General features: G+C 37.9%; 2 protein-coding genes across 2 annotated transcripts in view; both read right to left on the bottom strand.

The window, feature by feature from the left end:
• LOC136304974 (roundabout homolog 2-like) overlaps positions 1 to 9,330 on the bottom strand; it is an 88,089-nt gene extending 78,759 nt beyond the window's left edge. Inside the window, exons 1-4 of the mRNA XM_066208383.1 lie at positions 9,254 to 9,330; positions 8,439 to 8,604; positions 6,614 to 6,780; positions 2,386 to 2,507 (exon numbers count right to left, since the gene is read on the bottom strand). Coding sequence (XP_066064480.1) covers positions 2,386 to 2,507; positions 6,614 to 6,780; positions 8,439 to 8,569 — 420 coding nt within the window. The 5' untranslated portion in view covers positions 8,570 to 8,604; positions 9,254 to 9,330. The remainder of the gene's footprint in view (positions 1 to 2,385; positions 2,508 to 6,613; positions 6,781 to 8,438; positions 8,605 to 9,253) is intronic.
• A 4,038-nt stretch (positions 9,331 to 13,368) lies between these two features.
• The window catches only part of LOC136303118 (roundabout homolog 2-like), a 343,499-nt gene continuing 330,409 nt past the window's right edge, over positions 13,369 to 26,458 (bottom strand). The window contains exons 7-9 of the mRNA XM_066206760.1: positions 24,000 to 24,124; positions 19,640 to 19,811; positions 13,369 to 13,625 (exon numbers count right to left, since the gene is read on the bottom strand). Of these exons, the coding sequence (XP_066062857.1) occupies positions 13,369 to 13,625; positions 19,640 to 19,811; positions 24,000 to 24,124 (554 nt within the window). The remainder of the gene's footprint in view (positions 13,626 to 19,639; positions 19,812 to 23,999; positions 24,125 to 26,458) is intronic.

The raw sequence follows: 26,458 nt of genomic DNA, 5'->3' as shown, positions 1-26,458 counted from the left end.
AGAGATCCTCTATGTGACCAGATAATTACAGCTATATTTTAATATCTATACACAAGAGGAATAAATTTAAGTGGCAATGAAAACCTAACTTTTGACATCCCTCTTCTTATTTTTTAACACTGACATTGTAAGCCTGACTTTCTTTTCAAAATAAGTGTGTATATGTATGTGCAAACTTTAAAATTGCAACACAGCCACAGGGAATCAGGCAACCATTTCTGAAAATTTAAACTCAAATTTGAAAGAAATAAAGAGAAAGGAAAACCAAAACGATTTCATAAAGGAGGGAAGAAAGTGGTGTTAATTTGCTGTGAGTCAGCATGCCAGAAAGTCAGTAACCAAGGACATTCCTTGGCATTCACCCTTTGAACTGCATAAAGCCAACACAAAGAGTCTTGTGACTCTCATGGCACTTCTGTCCTTTTGTATGATAGCTACTCTATCTATCCATTTTATGTTAATAGTGTGGACTTTATTCTCTGGACAGAGTGGGGTTTTTTTCCTAGAGACTATGGTTAATTAATTGGTTTTGTTCTGGTTGCTGGATAGTTTCCAATTAGCTGCTTCAGAGATCTTTCTTTGTGTCCTTCTTCCCCTGGGCAATTCCAAAATGCCTCTGCAGAGGTCTGTGTGCTTGTCAGGTGGCACAGGGTCACTGCTTTGAGGGATCTTTCCAATAAGCTGCTATCCACAGCATTTCCAACAATTTGTCTTTACCTTACCATTTCTTCATTCATTCCTTGTTCAGTAGAGGCACCAAGAAATTCTTTTAGAGGAATATATATCACACATATACATATGCACACACAAATGCACATACATATAAATATAAATATAAATATAAATATAAATATAAATATAAATATAAATATAAATATAAATATAAATATAAATATAAATATAAATATAAATACATTCGTTACATAGTATAAAACTGAATATAAAACTGAATTCTGTTGATATTGGAGCTTCCTTTTGCAGTATATGCTAAAGCAAGGGCCAGCCTACGAATCTGTATTTCTGATAGATGTCACACCCAAAAGAGGACTTGAAGGAGCACTACATGGATGTGATCCAGGTTTACAATAACTCTCTGCTAACATCCAAAATTTCTACTACTGATCCATCTGCTTGGGCAAAAAGGGTTTGCCACAAAGGTCAGTCAGCCTGCTCTGGAGGAATTGCAGCTGAAACATGCAGCATTGTAGGAAAGCCAAGCTTCATGCTGACATCATTGATGGCAAAATACAGTGACACATAATCTAAATAATCTTCCATGAAAGACAATTTTGTGGGTTTCTCTATTTATTCTAATCTGTACCCTGACCACTGAAATCTGTCAGAACAAGGATGGTGCATAAGTCCCCAAAATAATGGCTGAGTTGTGCAAAAACAACAGTAATCCTTATAATACACAATCTATCACCACACTTCTTATCTCCTCTTGTGTAATCCTCTGCCACACATTAAGCTCTTTGCAATATGACATGTAGAAGAAAAAACCCTGAGCATTGTGAATGCCCCCTTAGCGGAATTTATCCTATAGAATACAACTGTTTTGATGTTGTGCAGGGCAATTTTTCTCTCACTCTTCCACTCGTGGCTCTTCTTCCTCTGGGTAGATGCCCCAAGCGCAAAGCGACTCTTTTCTGGTGAGTAGTACCCTGGGAATTCTCCCCTACTCTTACAAATCCTTTCCATCAAGCCTCAGGAAGGGAAACAGAGCAATTTGAAAGCCAAACACTATATTAGAAATTCTACCCAGTAGTTTGACCCCTCAAATAGAAATGTTGCTAAGCACTGCCCAAGAGACTCTGGCCTTCTCTAATGAAAGGATATCCACTCATTGTGGGTGAGGCTTGTGCTGGAAAACCAGATGATACACAGTGTGTCAGGCACTAGCACCATGTGCTTCTGACTTCACTACAAGTGCTCTGTAAGAAAGATATTTTTGATTTTTGGGTCACTAAATAATAGGGTATTGTCAGAGGTCACTATGACTTGAAGCAGAACGTACTTTTTCTTACAGAGATTTCGTGCTGATATTTGACTTTGATTATTTTTTGACATGCATCGTAATGAATCCACAGATCAATTATCCTTCAAGCATACTCATTTTTATAGTATTTTTCTAGTTAGACAGCTCGCTTGCTTCAAGCAGAAGACTGAAGACATTGAGCCTGCCTGACTTGAAAGAGAAAATGACTATTTCATTGCCATATATATATCACACACTGCTGTATGTTAAATTGTCAGAGCACTCACACTGGGGTCAAGACTGGGTCTTTTATGGGTGGTAAACCAGAAGGTTTTCCACTGAAGGGATAAACAGGCAAAATAGGCAGACTGAAAGTACTGTTAAGGTAACAGGAGCAGAAGCTTTACCGTCCAGGTGACTTGCACTGTCGTGGGTGTCAGCACAACAGGATTGTGCAGCCGTACAATGACATCTCCCAGTTCCTTCTGGACTTGCCTGTGATCCACACCTTGTGCTGGGGGGCTGATATCTGCGAGGCACACATAGGAAAGCATCACTTAATTGAGAAGAGCTATATGTGGCATCAATAAAATTTACTGAGTAGCCTAATGACGTGACTTGAACATCCTTTATAGCACTGTTTTTAAAAAAATACAGCACTAAGGTTGAAACACAAACAAATATCAAACAATGCAAACAAACCATCCACTTCTAACCACTTAGGAAATCACGAAATATAAATATGTTTAAAGGAGTATTCTGTCTAGATGGCAAAGTTTTCTCAGCTCTGGTAAATGATGAGAGAGATGCAATGCTCACTAATTCCAAAGTACTCAGATAATAATAATGCTGCACAGATGCCTGGAACCAAATTGGTTAGTATAATTGAAGAAAATGAACAGTGTATTTTTATTTTGCTAGAGCACACATGACATTAAGTCATTATATGTTTCCAAACTTTCACTGAGCTTCCTCTCCTCACATGCCATGCACACAAGAAACCAAATACTAAAAATAGCATTTTCCCCTGCAAAGCAAATTTTCCCTTAACAGACACAGCTAATGAAATCCAGGGCAAACATGAGGAAAAAAAAATTAATTTAGGAAGCCAAACTGATTCTCATCTAGTAAAAGGCAAACAAAAACAATCTACCACAAAAAAATTTTCTTCAAGATTATGTGCCCTTCAAAGTGTGTGGGGGAATTGTTTCTTCTAGTCAAAATCTGGTTATAGAGATATTCAAAAAAGGACTGATAAACTATGGTCATGCCTGTCCAGGCATCTCTGAATTCTGCTTGGTTTTCCCTTAGGATTCAATTGACAAAGACAGTTCCTCATTTTTTGGATCAACTTCATGTCCTTGTGAAAAAGATACATACATAAGAGTTTTCTGATGCACTTAGATATGGGAATAGGAATCATATAATTTCTTTTTATCTCCTAAATGCTATTTAGAAGAAATAATAGCTGTCTTAAAAATGAAACCTTTAAATAGAACAACTTTAATCATACATCTTCAGATCCTGAAAGTAAGTAGTTTTTGATGATCAATAATTCACATTCATAATTCTGGATTGTTATGGGTTCTGAGTCACCAATAAAAAATACTGCCACGGGCCTCTATTGATATCCAAATTAAAACGGCTCCATGGATCTCCAAAGGGAATATAATCCAAATATGAGTGTCAGTGAAGGTGGTTGTCTAGCAAATTATGTTTATTTGAAGCAGTCTAGAAAGAGAGATACTATAAAATAAAACTGCAACTCAGACTGGTCTAGAGGATGATCGCTTATGCTTCTATCCACAAAAAGCTATGATCATTGCTACAACAAACCTACAGCTATCCATGGTTACACTTTAGGTTAAGTTATGCTGGGGTATACAGCCAACAAAGTACCAGTGTATTCCCCTCAGAGGAAAAGACATTTCCGCAAAGTAGCTTGTATGTACAGCATTTCATCATTTTAATGGCACATGTGTTCAGAAGTAACAGGATAACATGGACTAATGACAGTAAGAAGTGAATGCCAAGATGTACATTGGAATTCAGTTTTCTGGTATGTACACTCGAAAACGTGTGATGCTTCCAGGGTAATGCCATTTTCATATGTCTAGGAAGCTTCTGGTGATAAAGCAGTTGCCCTATCTCTAAGGGTATGATTAAGTATTGGAATAATAGAATCATGACTCAAGCAAAACTGGTGCAAGAAGTTACATCCTGATCACAATTAAAATGGTTAGTTGTTTTCTCTAACACCTTCTTTTATCAGCTTTCAGTGAATATACTAATTATTTGCTATTATTTAGATTTCAGGGGTAGGAATGTATAAATATTTTTGGAAGAGTTTTTTAGTATATGGTTTCATCTATCAACAATCCAACAAGAAATCAACTCCTTCATTAGAGTAGTTACTGATTTCTCTGTCCTCATTTCACATAAATCGTATTAGGTACACCTTTTGAAAGTATCTGATTATCTACTTGCAGTTCACTGGTGAAAATTTACATAAAACCAGATTACTTGTATTTGCTGTACTGAATACCAGGACATTAAATTTTCAGCTATTAAAGCTACCACAGACACCTGTTGCAAATTTTTATTATACAGCAGTGCTATAGCTGCTTTGTTATTTCTCCATGGCCACTGTGAATAGGCTTTCCACCATGTGTCAGCTTCTTCTGTTAGTCTGAATTGAATTCAAGCATAATTAGAAATCACATCAAAACATTATGTTAATTTTCAATTGATTTTATGATTTAATTCTATTAAACTGCAGGCTTGCAAAGAAGCTATAAATCCTGTACATGTCTCAGTGTGCTTGACTGCTAAACAGCTTCTGGAAATGGAAGCTGCAACACATGCTGTAGCTAATTAAAAGGCATGTTTTTACTGAAATCAAATTGCTTGTCAGTATGTCAGATAAAAAGTCTATACTTGACACTCAAATGCCAAACAAAGTTGTTATTTTTTTTTAGTTAGGTGATAAGTTATGCAGACTAAAAGGCTGTTGCAATGAAAAGCGTGAGTCACCCTATAATAATGGGAAAACAAGAAAGAAGGAGATTTGTGATAGTCCATGGATAGTCAGGCCATGAAATCCCTGCACAACTCACTCCTCCAGCTTTTGAGAAGGCAGCTCTGTTTTTTCTCTTCCAGCCATAATTACTATTTTGAGGGTATAACTATTCAGAACAGATTTATTCAGGACTAGGCTGGGATGAGGGAGGCTGGACGGTTATGTGACAAAGAAATACCATCCTACTCTTGTTTATCTCTTTCCATCCAGCAAAGGACCCAAAAAATTTACAACAAACGCGCTGGAGATTGACTCAGGATGTGCTCTCCCATGGGCACCTTCAGATCTTCAGAGACAGAAGTCTCTGAGTAACAGTAAACAGAGACAGAGGATTTAATTTTAAATTAACTGTGACAGGAGCTATTACTTTGGATTCAAAAAATTATGATTCCAAAGAATTATGAATTTCTGTATTACGACACATTTAACACTGAACTACATTCTTGAATTAAGTATTCAAGCAATGTTTCGTCAAAGCAAAAAAATGTTGTGAAGGGAAATCTGTGGTAGTTATATTCAGTTAGAGCTCTGTGCAAAGTGAACAGACTTCAGCAGCTGATTCAGTAGCAATGGAGGATCACAGTTACCAATCCTTTCACCACCCTACAAGTGAGGGATTTCATTTCAGCCTTCTCTCTTGGTTTATGCAATAGTTTAATACAAAGAATTCAGAAATGTAGGTATATAAATAGAAGGATTTCTATTCTATACCTTTCTCAGTATAACTTCTTCATATGCAGATGCCTCAATTTACATGAATTCTCTACCTAAACGTTGGCTCAGATTAATCAACATGTGCTGTGCATTTCTTTTGATTAAAACCAATTCTAAACACAGTGCCTTGCCTGTTATAAACACTTGTTATTATAGTACATTCCTACTAATGGGGAGGAAGAAAGGATATGGAGAGGAAAAAAACTGAGGAGAGCAGAGTATTCAGAGTGCTTCTCAGAAAAGCTTGGGTAATGACGTTGTTTTACACGACAGCAACACAGACTTCAAGATTCAGAAGGCTGAAAATTACTCTTTTATTCTTGGGATGTGTCTCCTTTTTATACTATTTTACACAGACCAATTTGATTGGCGAAACAAAGGCAAACCTTTCCAATCACATTGCTCAAACCAGAGGGACAGCAAAAAATCCCTCCTAGGAAAAGGAATGAATAGCATAGGAGCATTACAAAAACATCGTTTCTGTTTACAGAAAATTCCCTGGGAAAAGAATTTCAGAAAACCAAAACATCTCAGACGCAGAATCAGGGCTACAGGGTAACTCACATCATTTCAATAGAAACTAGGGGCAAATTGAGTCTAAGTGAACTGCAAACCAAAAGGTCTACACTGTACAAGGGATCAAGGACATAACCTTCCTCTCCTAAGCCCCAGACTGATGCAGCAAACATTGGACTACTTTTAATCTTTATTGGTCAAGCTCAAATCATGGTTCCTTCAGTGAGCGTGCTTAAGCCAGACAGCCAAGACTGACCAACCAGTCAACCCACAGTTCCTTCCTTCCATTTTAGCTCAGGCTCATAAGCCTTGTCCCTGCCCCTTACCCTGGGTTCGGACAGGATCTGACATGGGGCTGGGGTCGCTCAGGCCCTGAGAGTTGATGGCTCTGACCATGAAGAGGTAGATGGTGTTGGGGCGCAGCCCTCTCACGGTGTAAAGGGTGCTCTTCACGTGGTTGGCCACCGTCTGCCAGCTGTTGCTCACAGACTGACTGCAACGAGAACAGCGTGGAAGATTATAAACTAATACAACAGAAAAATAAAGATGTGAAAGGACCTATTTTGTAACTAAATGACCTATTTCAACTCTAAGTGCAGAAGGAAGTAGTATAAGGGGAGTGAAATTAAAAATATTTGTTTCAATTAGCGCATCGAGATGGGCTAAAAATCAAAATGCAGCTGTCAAAAGTACTTTTCTTTGCAATAAAAGTAAAAGTTTTTGCCATTTCTCAAAATTACCTTCAAAAGGAAAGGGTAGAAAGATGTAAAGTGAATTCAATTGATAAACAGGCTACTCTTGAACAAAAGCCATAGAAAGGAAAGCTCTCTTGAAAGAATAATTTTCCATACTGCTAAGTAAACTATGTCAATAAACTGTCATTGGAAAAAAAGTATTGTCCTTGAACTAAATTCACACTCAAAGTTAAAAAACAATTTTGAAAACATGCTTTAAAATGGAGGAAATTATATGAATATTTTTTCTGTCACTACATTTTCAATTCAACATTATTCTAATTAGATTACAATCCACCATATGAAAAGATTTCAAATGTGATTGTTAAAAGAGCTTTTAATGAAAATATCTGGCTTTTTAAAAAGTTATTCATGGGATACCATTAAAGCTTATCTAGGGTGAGACATCAGAAAAGTTTAAAGAGAAAATTTTATTTTACTATGCTTTGTTATATAGCATTGATAAAAAATCTTCAAATATATGAAAAGGAAAAAGAAAATGGAAAGCTACAAGGTTTATGCTGTTTGAATTGCTTCATTCATACAATGCAGAAAGAGTAAGTTCTAGAACAAAACCAACAAACTGCAAATACTGTACTGTTCTTTACACACGTAACATTTGAGCTAAAATTTGCATGCATATGATTATGAAAAGTTCTTGTACAAATTTTAACTTAGAGATCAACTGAAGTATTTGTAAGTTTTTTGATATCTGGATTAAGGAACACATATATAAGAAGTTGCAGTTGTAATTCAAAATGTGTTCTAGAGATACATGTCAGAATACAGCCCGTGCTCAAACAAACTTGCTGAATAGGAGCCCAGGAGTTCCTTTGTACCACACAGTAACTCTTGCTGTGTGGAGGGAAGCACCTGGATTCCTCACAGCCTCAGGCTGCAGGACAAAATCCTAAGTTATCAATACTGGTCTTTTCAGTTAGAAGTTTTCATCTATCTAAAACACCAGAAAATAGAAACTTAAAGCACTTTGACACCTCAACAGGTACTGCTTTAACAAGAGCAGGAATTAAAGTTTGCCGAGAGGTTTCAGGATTACCCATTTGTTTCCATTTTATCTGTACTATGATAGCCAAGAACCTGCAGCATTCCCACAGGAGACTCTCACAGATCACCAGCATTAAGGGAAAGGTGACAAATAATTACTGCATTGTTCTGTTATATTCCTGTTGAGCTGAAGAAGTAGTAAGATGTCCTCCAACCAATCACTTAGAAAAAAGTGATAAATTACAAAAAAAATCAATGTAAAGAATATGAATCAACGCCTTCTGTGGAGCTGAGTCATTTAATGAGCTTCTAATGATATGTGTAGAGTCCAAAAGAACACCACAAAATCCTGGTACCAGGGTTTAAGGAAAATTAGAAAGAAATGAGCTTAAAAGTGGTATAATTCACATACCTAAAAGCCTCAATGATATATGCACTAGCTGGTAGGCTTCCAGGGGTCCCTGGCTGCCAGGACAGGGTGACACTGTTCTTAGTAACATCAGTGACCTGAGGTTTGGATGGTGGCCCAGGGAGGTCATTCATATCATAATTTTTACTGACTGTTGCTCCACCGGATTCTGTGAAGGGCAAATACAAAACGATTACTTTTTATCCTTGGTTATATAATTTGATCAAAGCAGAAGATTAAAATGAAAAACATAGCAAACATCTGCAAGGTCAGCATAACGGATGTTCTTAATCTACAAAAACTAAGTCAACAATTGCATTACTACCACGTGTTTTTGGATGAAGAGTTATCATTAAGTACATCATGAAAGACAAAAAAAAAATGCAAAACTCAGAAGGGTATATGGAAATATATTGAAGAAAGAATAACAAAAAAGGCCAGCCTGCTGAAATGCACATAAAATACTAACAACTCCATTGCTGAGGAAGATCCTGTATCCAAATTGACTGCAGTACTCAGAGAGAGCACTTTGGACTTTTCTTGCCTATGCCAATGACTGGATAAATCCACATTTTATTAATACCCCTGTTTGAAGAATTAAAGAACACTGCAGTCACTGCACACAAACATGAAAACTGTTGCAATGTAAATGGGCATTATAAGACAATAGCAATGAAATGCAAGCTGTGTAAAGGAACACAGCCTCTTCACTCAAAACTTCATGCCAAGCCCAGAAGTTCTAGAAGAGATGGTTTGGCTCAGTGCTGTCCCATGGCCCACACCTTCCTCATGTGCCCATACCCCTGAGCATGGCTTACCTGTCACCTCCAGCACGGCACTCCAGGATGTTTCTCCACTGGAACTTGTGGCAACGCAAGTGTAAGTCCCAGTATCTGACAGCTGGACATAAAAGGGGTAGAAGGGCAGCTTTAACAACCTTTTAGAAACAGCTGAGTTTACTCTTATTTTTGTTTTCTAAATGCTCCTTGCTAAGAAGGACTTAACCTACATTTTACACCGGACTAGAAGGCACCAAACATTTTCAAACAATCATTTAATGGTGGCTTGCCTTCAGAGACCTGCAAAAAGATTATTTGCTTATAATACTTAACTAATTCTAATTTTCATATTGTTAATGGTACCTGTATGGTAAATGCTCCAGAATGGATGTTTTTGACAGTGTTCATGCTTGTACTGGTTAAAACAAATGCAGGTGAAATCAGGTAACAATATAACAATAATTAATCTCTTAAAGGGCAAAATCTCAGCATTCATTATCCCATGAGGACCCAGAGGTCCCATTTCCAGTGCCAGGAAGGATGTTACATCACCTTAGACTCTTATGAAATAATTAAGTAATTTCTATACACTCCACATATAAATGCTGCTGAAACTTAACAGTGCTTCTCTCTCCACAGACAGTCCTCCAAGCAACTTCCATAGAGCAGCATTAAATTAGATCTTACACCATGCTTACCCTTCATCTGTTTTACAGGGGATTTTATTTCAGGCTTGCAAGGCCCTTTGGTAGCAAAAAAACCCTGCATTTGTATAAAATTATTGTGATTCCCTTGTCAGTTCAAATATTTTTAATTTATTTGGGGAAACTGCTTTGGATTAAATTGCCAATGTTAATCTCATTGCTGTATAAACTGTCTTGCTAGCAAATTTGCCAAGGGTGTTCCTGTTTCCTATTTAAATTTAAAATAAAGATTTCTGAGTCAGGAACTAGTGAAGACTACAGGGATGGATGGAAAATGGTAACTTTATAAAGCACAAATTATATGGAGGGGCTCTCCTTCCATGATACATAAAGCATGGTGATCTGGAGGTAGACGCAGAAAAGGGAGAGTGCTGACTAGTGATTAGGAAGTTTTTATTCACCGTCACATGACTTGATGGAAAAAGAACTGCATCCAAGAAGCTTTAAGGAATTTTAATGGGTTTTCTGTTAAATGCAGATTGGCACTGTAGCATATGGCCTTACATGTCACGGTCCAAGAAGAATGTCAAGGCAAAAAAGCAAGATGTTCTTTAGATTATTTGCAGATATATAGTTTAATTTATTTTCAGCCTTGTCATATACAAATCATGTTGCTATTTTCCTTCAGATACATTGAGACTGCAGTGTACCATTCATAGGGGAGGAAGCCACTCATTAATGCCAGCTCAATTTTCTGAATGAGCATAACTTGCATTTCAGAAGATGGTTATTTGTGTGAAATACAAGCAATAATGAAAACCCCTCTGAAAATGGCTCAAAGACTCAAAATATAGCAGTGCTTCTACTGAAATAAGAAAGACTCTTGAAAGGAGAGATTTTCCAGAGGAGAGAGCCTTGTAGCATTCTGAAGCAGTGTTTTATTTTGCTTCCGCTGAGATTTTATTAAATACATAATTCTTCATTAGGTGATAATGGGGAATATTTCTCAAGGCTATGGTTCTCAACTTCACTTGTGTACTACTGTGACAGATGGTGCACGGCATACTCAATGAGGTATTTGGTGTACACAACAGAGTAACTTGCAGAAGGCAAACAACATACAAAGCAAGCTGGAAGTACACTGCTTCTTGCAAGCTATGGCAAATTATCTAACTTCCAGGCTGTGGATGGATTAGATACAGATTTAGTGTGTTGGTAATTAAATTATTTATACTTCTTTTGTACTGTGAAAAAAACCCAGCCCCAACAAACAGGGCAGGTGAATAGAAAAAATCTTTACTATTCAATAAAATAAACTTTTGTTCCTTAGTTAATGCAGGCGTCTGATCCTGGTGTGGTACCTTTCTACAGCAGAAAGGAATTTCCCATCAGTGTTGACCTGTCTGAAAGGGTATTGAATGAGTGACATATGTGAGTTTTCAGTTGTCTTCCTCAGGGCAACTGAGAGATTGGCTGACCAGAAAAATCTCTATGTTCATGTAATAACTGTGGCCCATGTGACTGTTGCAGGCTCATGAATCATTTGATTGTGCTGTAACAGATACAGCAGAAAAGGATCAGAGAATGGCTTGTGTTGAAAGGGGCCTTAAGGATCCTCTCATTCCAACTCCCCTGCCATGGTTGCTCAAAGTTCACCCAACTAAACCCGGTTTCTCAAAGTCCCATCCAACCTGGCCTTGAACAGGGATAGGGAATATACAAATTCTCCGAGAAACCTGTTCCAGTGCCTCACAGGGAAGATTTCTTCTTGATACCTAATCTAAATCTACTCTCAGCCAGAAGGCTGAGGAATGTCAGTGGCAATTATTAATTTATTTTAAACTTGGAGATATAAACATATTTGGTCATTTTCATGGCCCTTTTTTTCTTTAGGAAGTGGTGCTAGTCCTTGTTTAGGTAGACCTGAGAGAAAAGTTAAACATTCCTCATTTAATTCCTCATGTTTAATTCATAAAATTTGCAAGGCACAGGAGAAAAATCGTGTTTATGGTTCTGTGTAGTTTATTTTGTTTTTAAATCTGAGTCAAACAAACAGTGCACATTACTACTATAGAGGCGTTTCTAAAAAATGCCTTTCTGAGCCTTTAAGGAAAATTGGTTACTAGTGAATGAGCCACTAAAGGATCAATAAAAGCCTCGTGTCTTTCAGAACCACACTCACTACTAATACTGTTTTCTTTGCCTCTTGCAAGCAATTTTATTTTCCTTTAGTTTACAGACACAGCCTCTAACAGTGAGATTAATGCGCTGGCACGATTCAGAACCAATTCCATTGTTTGCATAGCAGCATGCAGACAGGTATCCCAAGAGCTTCTGCCTCGTGGACACTCCACAGAAGCCCATCATCAATGCCTGAAAGTTTGTTTGAAATCACTAAGCTTCCACCTTTAATTGCTGCTTTCTAACACTACTGGGGAATCTTGACTATTCAAGCGCACCCTTTAATCCAGCTCTACAGGAAAAATGCATTAACCTTCATGGCCTAAACCTGCCTTCAGCCCAGGGAGCAACGACAAATTGTTTACTCAAGGCAAGCTAGCATAAATTTTTTAATAAATTCTATTTTGTTCCAAGGAAGTTCACAATTCCTCTATGATCACTGATGAGACAGTATCAGAAAATAAAACTGCTCTTTATTTCTTGTCATTAGTATAATGTTCATTGACATTTTTTTGGATGGGAAAATTAAGTGCAGACATTTCTGTTGACTAAATTAAATGGTTTCTGAAATAATCTTCAAGTTCTTGACAAATAAGTACATTTAACTTACTACTTTTTCCATATGCATGCTTGTCCAAACACACACAAACAAATGTTTATCTTTGAACAGGCAAAAATTAAAAGCCAAAAAAGAGATTAGTGAAGCAATATTTATCAAAAACATATGACATTATCCTATTTGAAGTATTATAGAATAATGTACTACTTAATGTGTAAAAATATAAATATTACAATAGGCATTTGATTTTTAATAGAAATCTCTCTGCATATGACTGCATGTATGCTACAGTATTAGCTGTCTTTTCCCATTTGCAGCCTGGTGGAACATTTCCAGGAAGCACAACACTGGAATAAATCAGCCAGCTCGGGATTGAAGAGTTGTTGATGGAGAAAGCGCATGGACAAACCCTGATGAGCTCCAGATCATGTGCTAGCACAAGTACTTGGAAAATCATGGTCAGGTGCTGCCAAGGAACTGCTCTAAGTTTTGACCGAGAGGCCGATGGCTTCAGGGTAAGACCAGCGAAGAGATAAGGAAGGAGTGTTCCTTTATATTTATATCTACCCCCAACTCACGTGTTCTATTGCAACATACACGTGGTTATGAACACCAATTCTGTTTTTAGGGAATTTTCATAGAATTTGGTCTTCTCTCCCCTACACAAAGAATGGATAATGACTTGATGAGTACTGCACAGTAGAAAAGACAAGTTAATTTTGAAGACAGCAGGAAGGGGGCAGAGCTGCCTGAGGCACCCACCAGGAGCTCTAACCCAGCCGCGGGGAACCCGCCGCGCTCGCTGTGCCGCCGTTACTCACCCGCAGGGCTTTGATCTGCAGCGTACCCTGGTCCTGTATGGATGTCCGAGGGTCCCGGCCCAGGAAGGTGAACCCTTCCTTGAGCCAGCTGATGACAGGGAGGGGGTCGCCGGTGGCCTTGCACTTGAGCAGAGCTGTGCCGTCCACTGCCAGGGTCTGGTTGACGGGGCCCTGGAGGATGATGGGTGGAGGCCGATCTGTCAAGACTAAAACAGTGGCACAGGCATTGGCATCCACACCTTGAATCATCCTCTGCTGCTCCTATTCTGCCATGCAGGACAAGTTTTAAGAAGTTGCCTGAAGTCAGCCTCTAAGAGGGTAAAACCATTATTTTTGGAGGAGCCATAGATAGAGGTTATCAATTAATTGGCATATTTGAAAAGTGTTTTTTCAGTAAGAGTTTTATTTCACCACTGCAAGGTAACATGTAGATAGAAAAATATCTGTCAGCAAAGATCATCAGGATCATTTGGTAAACATAGAATGAAAATTAAGACCTTGCTTCAGAGAAGAATTGAAGTGCATCACTCTTTTCTTCCAGTTTGGGAAAGCACTTAAAACACACCTTTGATGTCACATCAAAATGTGTTTAACTCCTTACCCAATTTATGGTCTAAAAGAGAAAATCTGTTGAGTTAAAAGTGAAATACTACAGCTACTCTAGCCTGTGTACCAACCACATCCCCCATTCCTACTCTATTTGCAATTTTTCACCAGCAAAAATATCCAACAGTTATACAAAACATTTTCATAATCCGAATGATCTAAATGATGGTACCGCTCTTTCCAGCAGAGAAAAGCTCAAACTCAATCACACTATTTAACAGCTTACTTATCAAATCATTTCATCATCTTTTAAAGTCACGAACTCCTATTTTTTTTTCCCTGATAATTTACATCTGCATGTTTGCAATACTGAGTAAAGAAACCTGTAACCACTGAGAGAGTGCATGGCTGCTTATAAGCCTCATTCCATGACCAGTGGGATATCATGAAGATGAGGTAAAATGCTCATGTTCATTTTTCTTGAAAGAGCATTTTTTTCCCAAATAATTCTGTTGTTGAACCCTTTCTATGAGCATTTGTTAAGTAACAAAATAAAACCTTTGTGTCTAAAGAATGCATTTGTACAAACTGAATGGGAAATACTTGAATATACACAAGGCTAGGACTGCTTCGAAAAGTCAGTATAACAGAACTGAGAATTCTTTTTTCTTTTAATGTACCTTTATATATTTACTAGCCATACTACTGCTGTTTTAAATTCTGAACAACTGAATAACCATGTAACTGGTGTTAAATATTGTAGCAGGCAGGATTAACTTCTAAACTGGTACAAGTTAGCCTGCCTCTGCTGATGTCAATTGAGTTCGAATCATTTATTCTAGTTGAGAATCTGTTTATTATAGTCCATACACAACACCTGACTCTAACAATGAATTAAAACAAATATTATGAAGCAGTGTGGCTTCTGTTGTATTTGAGCTATTTGAGATGCAAACCTCTGGAACCTTCAACAGATCCAAAGTGATTTCATCATGCTATTTAATAAATAAAACATATCAGGGATATGGTAGTGGTTCATTTCATGCCTAAAATAATTGCTTCTGAAATTTTTATGTTGCAAAAATACCACCTACCTTTTGTTGTTAACAAGATTCACAAAGATCAGAATCATTAAAATGGTCAGAACCACACCTTGGAGTGTGAACTCATCACATTCATTGAAATTGAAACCAAAAATAGAAAGCCGATGCAGATTATTTCTTAACACCAGGATGTGAAAGCTGTTCTGGAAATTCTGAAATTTCACCCACTGAACTTAAGAGACAGGACAGGAAACACCACATGACAAGAAAAATAGAATGCATTTTCACCTTGGTACAAAATATTTAATCTCATTAAGGTTCCTTATGACTACATAGTTCAGCCATTTGGCAAAATAAAAACTGATCTCAGCTCACACGTACTATCAGGGCAGATGCAGCGTGAGTATATTCAAATTAAAACTTAGCTGTGCAAGTTATCCTTTAGATTTAATGCATACCAGCAAATCCCAGTATTCTAGGCAGCTAAAAATTAAGGAATAACTATTTAAGTTGCTGGCTATTCCATTGCAGTTATTTGCTTCATCTAAGTATCTTTCAAATGTGTAGCAATGTAGGCAATTTCAAAACCTACTGCACTACAGATATTGTTCTTCGGCATGTAATTAGATTTTTTTTTTTACAGCCCAAATGAGGAGCTCATAATCCTTTAAATAGCTCTGATCAATAGTGTAATTGAAAGCCTCCTGGCCAGAAGGAATCTTCATTTTCAAGGGTGTTATGGGTGAAAGACCACTACAGGTTTCCATGACACTAAGGCTAAAGGTTAAATGAACACTTAGAGTTTCCACTGATCTGTGAACAGCTGTATTGTCTTCACAACTATGACTTGTAAATCTTCTCTAGAACATGTGTGTGCTTGCATTCCTACCACTTAGGTCCTCATTAGTTAGGATCCAAAACTTGGTGAGAGTTTTAAAAATATATATGATATATCAGAATATCTATATCTATAGATATAGATATATATATATATAATTTTTATATCTATCTATCTATCTATCTATCTATCTATCTATCTATCTATCTATCTTTTTATCTATCTATCTCAGAAGCATTATGAAGAACAGAGGGCTAGTGAAAAATAGCCACAAAATGGTGTGGGAATTGTTAGTTGCTTTTAAAACAGTTTAATTACTTTGTTTCTTTTCATTTACCTAGTTGTCTCCTAGCTAGAAACTTCTATATCTGTTCCAAAAAAACATTTTTGTGTGCCTACAAACATATTTCCATGACAAAACAGAAGGTGATTTCAAAATTACTTTAATTTTAAAAATGTTTTTGAAACTGTTTGCCAATATCCATACATGTGCATATTCTGGTAACTGAAAAATTAACAGATTCCTTTTGTGTTAAACTGCATCTTAATTTTTGAAGAGATTATAGGAGAAGAACAAACTGTATTTGTTCATGAACAGTTTATTCACTACAAATGCAGTTTGAATCAAGTGAAACCATTTTTAAAAATTTGGGGATATGTGATCAAGTTACAATGTAAATTAAAATAAGAGAAAGACAAAATGAAGTCTTTACTTTGGCACTTCCAAAATCAAAATTTAAAAAAAAATCCTGGTGAAATAACAGATAAAATCAGACAAAAGTAAGGAAATTCACATGATGAATACTCATGACAGGACAGGGTTCTCTCTGAAAGGTGGAAAAGCAGAGACCAATCCCTCCTCTGTCCTTTTTTTTTTGCAGAAGAGCTTCACAGGAAGCTGTTTCTCCTGTTTGAAACTGCCACGCCTGCTATAAAACATACTTTGGATTAGGGCAAAGAGTCATGGTGATCAGATTTATAGTTAATAATTACTGAGGAGAAATTAGGATTTTCTCCAAAATATTCTGTGCATGATTGACAAATACTAACACAATACTAATTGGAAACTATTCCTTTTATGTTGAGCATAGACAGAGATGGAAGCACTTGGTTTATTCACATGATCTGTCATTTTAAGACTGTGAGCTGAATATTCATTTCTTGGGTTTGAAAGGATTGCTAAGATTCTTCATTTTTTTAAATGATTTTGCCTTTCCAGATGTGTGTTAGACAGTGAATTACATGATAGCCTTTCAAGAAAATACAAGATTTGAATTTCAAATACGCTGAAGACTCTTAGCACAGTCCATAATCAGCAAAATTATCACTCAACTCAGCACATTTCATCACAGCTAGTAATCTCTTCTCATGTGAACACTTGAGTTAAAAATATTTCCAGTAAAGACTTGTAAGTGCAAAAATGTAACAACTGAAACACTGCTATATATGGTATAATTAAGCACTTGTTTTTCTGCACATGACATGTTTTCATTCTGTATTGGAACTTCAATTGGATCTAAATTACTCTGGATCAAACAAAAATGTGTTCAAAATGAAAAAGATGGCTCGCCACTATTATTAAATCATTAACCAAACAGAAAAATTCTGGGCTAGGAAGTAAAACTGAAATCACCAGCCAAAAACTAGAACACTGATGCTTAAGCACATAGCTAGCATGCACAGTGTTTATCTTTTATTATATTCTTAAAACTATTAAATTAGATTCCCCTACTGATAAAAGTCATTAGCTCCCATAACTTCTGCTCAGCATCAACCAAAACAGATTATTTCGACATTTATGGTTAACTTCCTAACTAAAAGCAATTAAAAAAAAATATCTGTGATCTAATGGTGCATTTATTCACATAATCTCAGCTCCACAACGTCGTTTTGGCACTTTTCTTCTGACCTCACCCGCCCTTTGACTCTGGGATGAAATGGTATTTCTAATAAAGCAATCTTGTATTATTTCATAATGATCATGCTGACAGTGGTTTCTGGAAAGCATTTGAGGAAGGCAGGCCCTGCACTCCTTGAGCAGCAGAGCCACCAGCTAATGCCCTCCCGAACTGTGTGGAATGCACGCTGCCTTTAATCAGAATTAACTGGAGATGAGCTTGCATTTCAGCAGGGACACTTTACCCCGGCTTGCTAAACAAACTAATGGAAACTCCAAAGAGATCAATTAGGATTTATTTTTTTCCCTGCACAAGAAATAGATAAAGGTGGACCAAAGCCCTTGGCTGTCAAAAGGAAGAATTTCTCATCACGAGCATCCTTGAACCTGATTTGATCCACTCAGTGCCTGTTGCTGTAAATCTGTGCAGCATCAGCAGGTGTGACCATTTAACAGCTCAGCGTCCTCCTAGCCAATGTTTGTGTGTTCTGTTTATTCCAATCACAGTCATGGCCCTGAATCCAGGCAGCATTATGGACAGATATTAAAAAATATTGCCTTTCCATTCCTTTAAATGACCTTTTAATCTACATTTAAATTTGAATTGAATGAAAAATGCATCATTTTGTCATAGACCATGAGAGAAAGGACTTTAAGAGACTGCAGAGCAAAGCCAAGATTTTAGTCTCCAGAAACTACAGAAAAGCAATGTGCTTGAAAAGATGCCAGGATAAGGCAGAAACTATTTCCTCTTGTCATAAAAATATAGGCAGCTTTTGGAAAACAAAGAAAAGGCATCAAATTAATGCTCAAACCTCTATAACACGAGCCTGAACCTCTCTACCTGTCACTTGTGATGAATATGCTCTTGTGAAAAGACAGATTATTCAAAATTAGACATCTTTTCAAACTTTCATGGTGCAGGCAGGTCTCTAAGGGAATAGTAAAAGTAGACCTCTGCATATAACAACAGTTTTAATGGCAAAAATTCATCAAAGTCTGTCAGGAGATATTTAATGTGTCAGTTAAGATAAGGAATAATGATGCTGGGGAATGCCACTGTCTCTGAGTATAACAGGGATTCTCTTGTTGTCTTCACTAACATTAAAGGATGCAAACTGCCTTCTATCCACAATAGGATGAAGAGGGATATCAACAGGATTCCTGACATATGAAAAGGATTCATGCTTGTAGATGGGAAACCTCAGGGAAGGATGAGTTTCAAACCCAAAAATTTGAAATGAAAAGCATCAAGACAGACCATGTACTTCTTTTCCTTTCCTGAAAACTCCTCTCTACCTATGGATTTTCAGAACTTTCTTCACACCTACCCCTACTGAGGCATTCTTAGAACACAGTTCTGAGGCAGGTGCCTTATTCATGGAGAGACTGAAGAGCTACATGTTGTAGGCATTCTAAACCTACAGTATCCCACTACCTTCAGAGCAACCGTGTCAATTTAATTGAGCTAAGGACATATTCCCTACTTGTCTAAGATAGGACTGAAGACTGGTGGGAATGGAGATACATTTTTCTGCACCCCAGTTCACTGCTTTAATCACAAACCTATTCATTCCCCATAATTATTTTTTTTTTTAGTTCTATTTTAGCTCTAGCAAACCAAGCAGCTTAATTTCTCACCAAAACTATTCTATGCTGGTTTGTCCCTTTTTTCCATTGTTAACAAACCTCCAGAGAGCAAGCAAGAGGCAAACTAGACTCTGATGCCTTTTTTTACTCCCTAGACAAATGCAGAGATCTTTTCTCACTTTATTTCCTACAGAAAACTGTCCATTTACTTGTATGATTTATGTGATCTCATACGCCTTTATTTACACTGCTTTTAAAGTACTTTTGACAGGAAAAAAAAAACAATAGGAATTTCTAACAGCTCACCATCAGTAACCTCCAGCTGAGCCTTTGCTAAAATGCTTCCAGCAACCGTCAGTGCTTGACAAATGTAGTAGCCTGCATCAGACCTCTGGATGTTGGTAATGGTGAGGTCCCCGGTTGGTGACACGGAATATCTGCTGTTGGGCTGCAGAGGCTGGTTTGGGAAGAGTAGGTTCTGCAAAGACAATTCATCTCACATCAATTCAAAACACAAAAGCACCACTTTTCCTTCAGCTACACAGACAATGATTTTTCCTTAAAAGTATCATAAATAATCGAGGAGGAAAAGCAAGTGTGGTTCTGACTTTATGAACAGATAGAGCTGCTTTCCCTGCCTTGGGCAACTCACAGTTTAAATTAGAAACAGCCTTTTGACAGCTCACAGGGCTGTGTTCTGACTGGGGTGTAGGAGAGGAGACATTTCCCAACAATCACACTTGAGCGATTTATATTTGTGACACGTTCGTCTTCGTTCTGAATGCAATTGTAATAATACACTGGGCCATCAAACCAGAAGGACATAACACTACAGCAAACACTAGAAAACTAGCGGCAAGCATTGAATCCTGGAGACTTGAGGGAGCAGAGCACTACTGTTTGGCTGTGAAAATGTTCTGAGAAAAGAAGAAAGTAAGAGCATGGCACATTAAGAAAAGCTGGGAGGAAGATAGGAGCATGTCATGAAGTAGGAGAACCTGGCAGAGCATGTGAGTTTAAAGGAGAAGTAAAAGGAAATTAAAACTGTGATAAACCAAAGGAGAAATTCAGCATAGAGCCTGGAGGGTGAAGAGAAAGGGTATTAATCTGATGTGGAAATCATCAGAGAGAAAAAATAATTTAATGTAGGATAAGATATCAGTTAGCACAAAACAGGGAGATTAGTTTTTGCCTTTGGGCTGGATTGGAGAAAAGAGAGATGTCAATAATAATAACTGGAATGGCTCTAGTAGTCATTGCATATGATGAAGGACTGAATGAATCAATATTACAGGCCCAAAAACGTTTTACTGGTGAGAGGTGTGTTTTCAAGGAAAAAGTTATACCCTGTGGCACAGCTCTTGTGAATAAATAAGAAGAGGAAAAGGAAGGCAATGTGAAGAAAAAGATCAGCAGCACTGCCCAACGGAGAACAGCTTAAACAATAATTAAACAACAGTAATTCCAGTAAAATAGGGTCTGGATTTTATAACCTCAATGAGACTATGAAAAATGCAGTTGTTTGCATCAGGAATACCCCAAAACACTGTTACCATGCCGTGACAAGCTTTCAGTGATTACTGCAGCTTTGTCTAGCTCTGCTGTGCTTTCTAATGATGACTCCCTTCTACCATTTAAACATGTCCGTATTGACTAAAAATAAAATCTAAGTGCAGAGTAGGGTATCAAATGAATTTTCTGCAGATCTATTTCTTCTGAAGCAGGCCTTGATGGTTTATAAAAATTATTTGGAACTGATAAGCAACAAACTGCTAAAGAAACAAGTAAGAATTCAAGTAAGAAACACATTCTATTTTAAGTGAAATTCATGCCTTTATCTCTATGATTTTGGCAGCAAAAGGAAAGAGATACGCTTTAAATAAGATCCAACATTTCAAGTATCCTTATAATTGTATTAACCTACTGGGTTACTCATCACACTAGGTTTTTCTTCTACTGCCTTTCAATAGCTATGTTTAAGAAATTTATAACAGCAAAGTTTTCCTCAAAAATCAATATTCACCCAGTAAACATGTCAGATAATAGGAAAAAAGTGTAAAAATTCTGAAACAATTTGAGATTATGGTACTAAGTGGGTCTCAAATAATTGCCCTGTTTTCTGAACTGCCTTGAAACTTTCAGAATAACTTCCGCCTGGCACAAGATAACTACTGGATGAAGATATTCTGAAAACTTCAGTAAATACTATGAGAAAGAGGAGAAATTTGACATGCCTGATCTTGACTTCATTTATCACTCATCATATAAAGTATAAGAAGAAGCTGAATGTAAAAGACAGTGAAAGGATTAAGCTCCTAATTCTTAAGAGAAAAATAGTCCAAAACCCTCTTTATCACTTCATTATAAAAGGGAATCAATCCTTGTTTTTATCTTCAGTATGGGATTCTCTGTCCTGGAAAGGTACCATGTCCCAGTAAATATTCCACACATCAGGAGGAGTTCACCAGTCTCTTAACTCATCCATTCAAAGACCAGAAAAGTACGAACTATAACTTGTCCCAAATTACAGCACAACCCCTTTTTCAACACTTTTCACAATTTCACTGGTTTCAATTCGCTGTCAGGTTGCTCATCTGGGCACAATGGTGGCATGCTGGGTTGCAAGCAGAGGGACCAGAGCCATCCCTGATACAGTATCACTGAATTAATCTCAAGGAAGAATTTAATCCAGGGGCTCTAAAGGTTGCACACGCCCTGCCCTCGCACGTGTCATCGGCGAGCGGCTGTTGGGCTCTGGGGAAAAGGCTGCCCCAGCACAAAGGACCAGCTGTTTATACACAAGATGACACAAAAAATTACTCAGGAGGGAACAGCTCCCATCCCTTCCAGCTGGTTGTGCTCAAAAACACAGGATCGAGAAATGGATTCACAACCAAAAATGCCCTACAATTACTGGAGTGGGATGACATGACTGTATAACATTATTTTGAACACTGAAAGTGGTACTGCAAACAGTTCCCCTAAAAGCAGAGAATAGCATTGTAGAGACAAGCAACAATTTATAGCTGGGAGGCAAAGGGGAAAAGTCCTGTGATTTGGCAAAAATTCCACTGACTGTTGTTATGATGATATACACTATGTGAAAACTCACTCTGTGGCATCTCACTGCAAAATCTGGCAAGTTACACTTTGAGATGGCAACCCCAACCTGTGATTCTTCACTGATGATCAATTAAGATTAACATGAGAATGCTGTAAACCACACTGAACAATGTTTCAAGGTTTGATTATAAACCATGCAAGTATCAATTTTTATGTTGCATTTATTTGCCAAAAAAGACTATTCTAACCCTCAGGGATCTGGTTCTCAATATGGTAATTAATTTTCCAGGTTTGTAATTAAGCAGCTTCAACATAGTACAATCAGTAGGTAATAACATTCAATTAAAGACATAAGATGCATTTTCACCTTAAAATGTTTTTACCCTTGAAGTGATACCAATGGAAGAGGATAAAATAGAGTATTAACACTTTTCAATTACGCTAAATGACTTTAATCCTGAAAATGATGTCCTACTTTAATTAGAAGCTCTTCTCTTTATTACAGCATGATGGATGTCCACTTTATTAGATTCAAGTGTGACACTATAAGCTCACTTTACATAAACATTACCATGTTATTAAAATGCTCTACAAGGAAGAGCTTTGAAATGTTTGCTAGCACATCAGTACTTCCTACTTTAATTTCAGTACGCTATTCTACCTTCCCCCTGGAAAAACTGTCACCTTAGTGAGACTCACAATACTGTGTTTTTCCAGGATGTGATCCTTGGAGGCCAGATCTAAATTTCACTAAATATTACACTCAGAGATACACACTGAAGGTTAAGCCTGCACTCAGACAATAAAATAATCACACCCATAAAATAATCCTGTTGTGTCTTTGTAAGCTACCAAGGCAGCAGAGCACAAAATGCTGTCAGCCTCGTCCTGTCATTCTGGACCAGTTTTCTGATCTCCTGAGAAAGGTGAAGCAGAATCAGGTGGAGCAGAGCAGGAGATCTGTGGTTCAGCTCTTATTTCACATTTTACCTGAGCTGGTACACACGGTGCCTCTAGTAAAGAAATGTTGTGGCATCACATTCAAATACCAAGCTACAGAAGTTAGTATGGGCTGCTGGCAGCAACAATTGCCGCCTCACAAATTTTGCCTTCAAAGATGACCAGATAAATATTTCTAAAACCAGATCTGGAAATTTCTTGAGACAATTTACTGAAGAAAGCATCTGTGTGCTCAAAACCTGTATCTGTATGCTCTCTGAGAAAACGCCAATGCAAATCAGCTTGCTGGATACATTCTCCTTGATCATGTCTAGACAGGTTGTGAACTGTAATTACTGGCTCTGATTAGTTCAAAATTGAGTCATACCTTTTTTAATCTACTGTGCCTGTCTCACCCACCTGTTTGTTGGGGGCTTCAGAACAAAAAGACTTTAACATATATACTGTTTGTTTTTACTCATTTATACAGTGCCTAGCATAGGTTTCAACAACTTAAATGACCTTTGTGTTCTTCAAAACATTAAAAAAGAAAAATGACACAAATTTCAGCAGATAATAGTGATAGTTTAAAAAGACAAATTTCTGTGAAAGATGAAAAGAACTGTGAAAGACTTGAAAGGCTTACAGGGTGCTTGCAACTTACCTGACTTCCTTCTTTTTGCCAGAAAACAGCTGGCTGGGGATTTCCTTTAGTTTCACAAGGAAAAGTCACTGTTCGACCCTGGGCTACAATCTGGTCTCGTGGTCTCACCACAAACTGTGGGGGAGCTACAAGGTAAGAAAAACCATGGTGTAAGTTTAGGATATTTTCCAAGGAAGAGAAAGGGAATATTGAAGGAAAAAGACAACATTATGGAGATTTGTTTTATGTCAGAGGACATGACACCAGAAACATTCATTAGTATAGACAGAATTAATATATAAACAGAAACAACAACAGCGACAAAGAGAGCAGCAATATATGTATGTGACATCCCCAGTTATTAAAAAAAAAATTAAAAAGGAAAGAAACATTACAACCATACATGCTAGAGTCAATTCTGATGACATTAAATGCTAAAGAGCAGGAGTCAGGTGTTTATATTGCTACCTCTGGAAAGGTATCAGCACCCTCAGATTCTCTCACACTTCAGAGCTTGCTGGAGCTATCGTGTATTGCAAAGTAGGAATTGGGATAAACAGACTGCCTTTCTCAGTCTGCCCCTCTGGACTTTCAAAAATGATTGAGAAAGAAGAGAAACGTCTGGATGACAGCAAAAGAACTCAAGTTCAAGAACTCTCTCACTCCTCTTAGAAGCAGTGTGGTCAAGATTGGCGTGAGGAGAAAGACTTGCTGTTGCCAAAACTTAATTGCCAAAAGAACACAAACTTGGTAAATCCAGGTTCCAGCTAGTTTAAGTAGTAGAGAGAAGCAAAAGTTGAAGAGCTGATGGGGACAGGTGAGTGGTGAGTTAGAAGGGATAGGTATTTCAGTAGGTAAGGAAGACATAAGGAAAAGAAAAAAGGAGACTGGAGTTAAGAAAGAAAAAGCAGGACTGGCTATGTTTTCAAGTAGCTGGCATTAACAGTGTTCAGTCATAGAGGACCAGGAAGCACAGTCAGAAGTGAACAATTTCGAAGAGAGGGGCATAGTTTGACTTCTCTAGAGAGTAATGGTGGAGAATAGAGAGTCAATGCTTGGGAATGTGAAGATAGAGAACAGGTGCTAATGAGTAGAAAGAGAGTGGGGAAGAAGTTTAGAGGATTTGCGATAAAAAGCTAGAAATCAGTAACTATGTTGAGCCTGATGCAGAAGTAAAGCAAATGATTTTTCTATGTTGGAGACAAAAACCCTCCACTCTTGGTTCATCACTGGAATTCACTGAAAGCAGATTTGTACTCTTTTGCATATTTAATAATTGTAAGCAGCATCTCCAAATAGTCTTATCAAAGGACTAGCTAACTTTGGGGGCAGGCTGAAGAAGGGGAAAAAAAAAGTAAAAAAGAAGCTCAAACCCCATCCTTGTTTTCTTCTATTCCACTATTGGTTTTGTGGGTGTGCAGAGGGATGGTTTAGGAACACTGAGCTTTCAGGTAAACAGAATTTAAGTGTTTTAGAAAACCGTATTTTCAGCATTATAATTACAAACTATTTAATTAGGCACGAAGAGCAATCAAGACCCAGCTTCCGATTACACCTGCTGACAGCACAGACACAAACCTGCTAACTGCATAGAAATGTGAGCAGACCTGATTCTCTTGAAACACACTTTGCAGTTATCTCATGAGGTACTTCCCAAGGTTTTACAGATCAGCAGGAGTCTAAAGAGCATCAGTTGAGTAGCGCTGGCACTCTTAAAACGAGAACTGTAAAGCACTTAATAAACATGAATCACAATCAGCTTAGAAGGCAGAGGGTATTTTCTTCTGCCTCACACTCCTAAAGAGAGGTTTGGGCCTCTCTGGAGAGAAACGTCCACCTTTTCCTCCACCTTAGGAGGTGCTAATCTTATGAACAGGCAGGACTAAGGGCGAGGTGCCCTCTTGCTGCCTGTTTACAGCCACAAGTTTGGAGGTTTCTATAAAGTGCTGCTAAACGTACTCTGGGAACTGAACTCATGCTCTACCACTCCTCCAGTGCTGAGCTGAAGTGAGTTACTTGGGTTTCCCTCACCTTGTTTCACCCAACATATCCAGGTGCAACCCCCACAGGTGGCAGGGAGGGTGGTAATCAGTGCGTGTGATTGCTCAGTCAATGCACAGGAAGGGGGAAGGACCTGCAATCTGTGAAGCAGAAACCTCCCTTCCTACAGACACACCTTACACTGAGGTATTTCTACAGCTCTGACCACCTGCTTATAAAGGTCACTGAATTAGCCCAGCTCAGCTATAGAAATTAATTGCCCAGGATATTAATACAGAATCAACAGTGACCTCTGATCTCCTGATTTGACAGGAGCTGTGCACACCTGACTCCTGTCTATGCAGTGTTGTGGGTGGCCTCAAGACCACAACCCACCTAAAAACCTGGCGTCAGGAGACCATCCCATGGATCTATCCTAAGCAGGATGGATGGCTAAGTTCACTTGGGCTTCCTTGGTGCCCTGGGGGGTGCACAGACAG

This window comes from Chamaea fasciata, unplaced genomic scaffold (assembly GCF_029207755.1).
Source record: "Chamaea fasciata isolate MVZ Bird 193981 ecotype frontalis unplaced genomic scaffold, bChaFas1.0.hap1 SCAF_2, whole genome shotgun sequence".
In the NCBI taxonomy this organism is placed as follows: Eukaryota; Metazoa; Chordata; class Aves; order Passeriformes; family Sylviidae; genus Chamaea; species Chamaea fasciata.
Note: the sequence above shows the minus strand (reverse complement) of the source record. Positions and strands in the feature narration are given on the sequence as shown.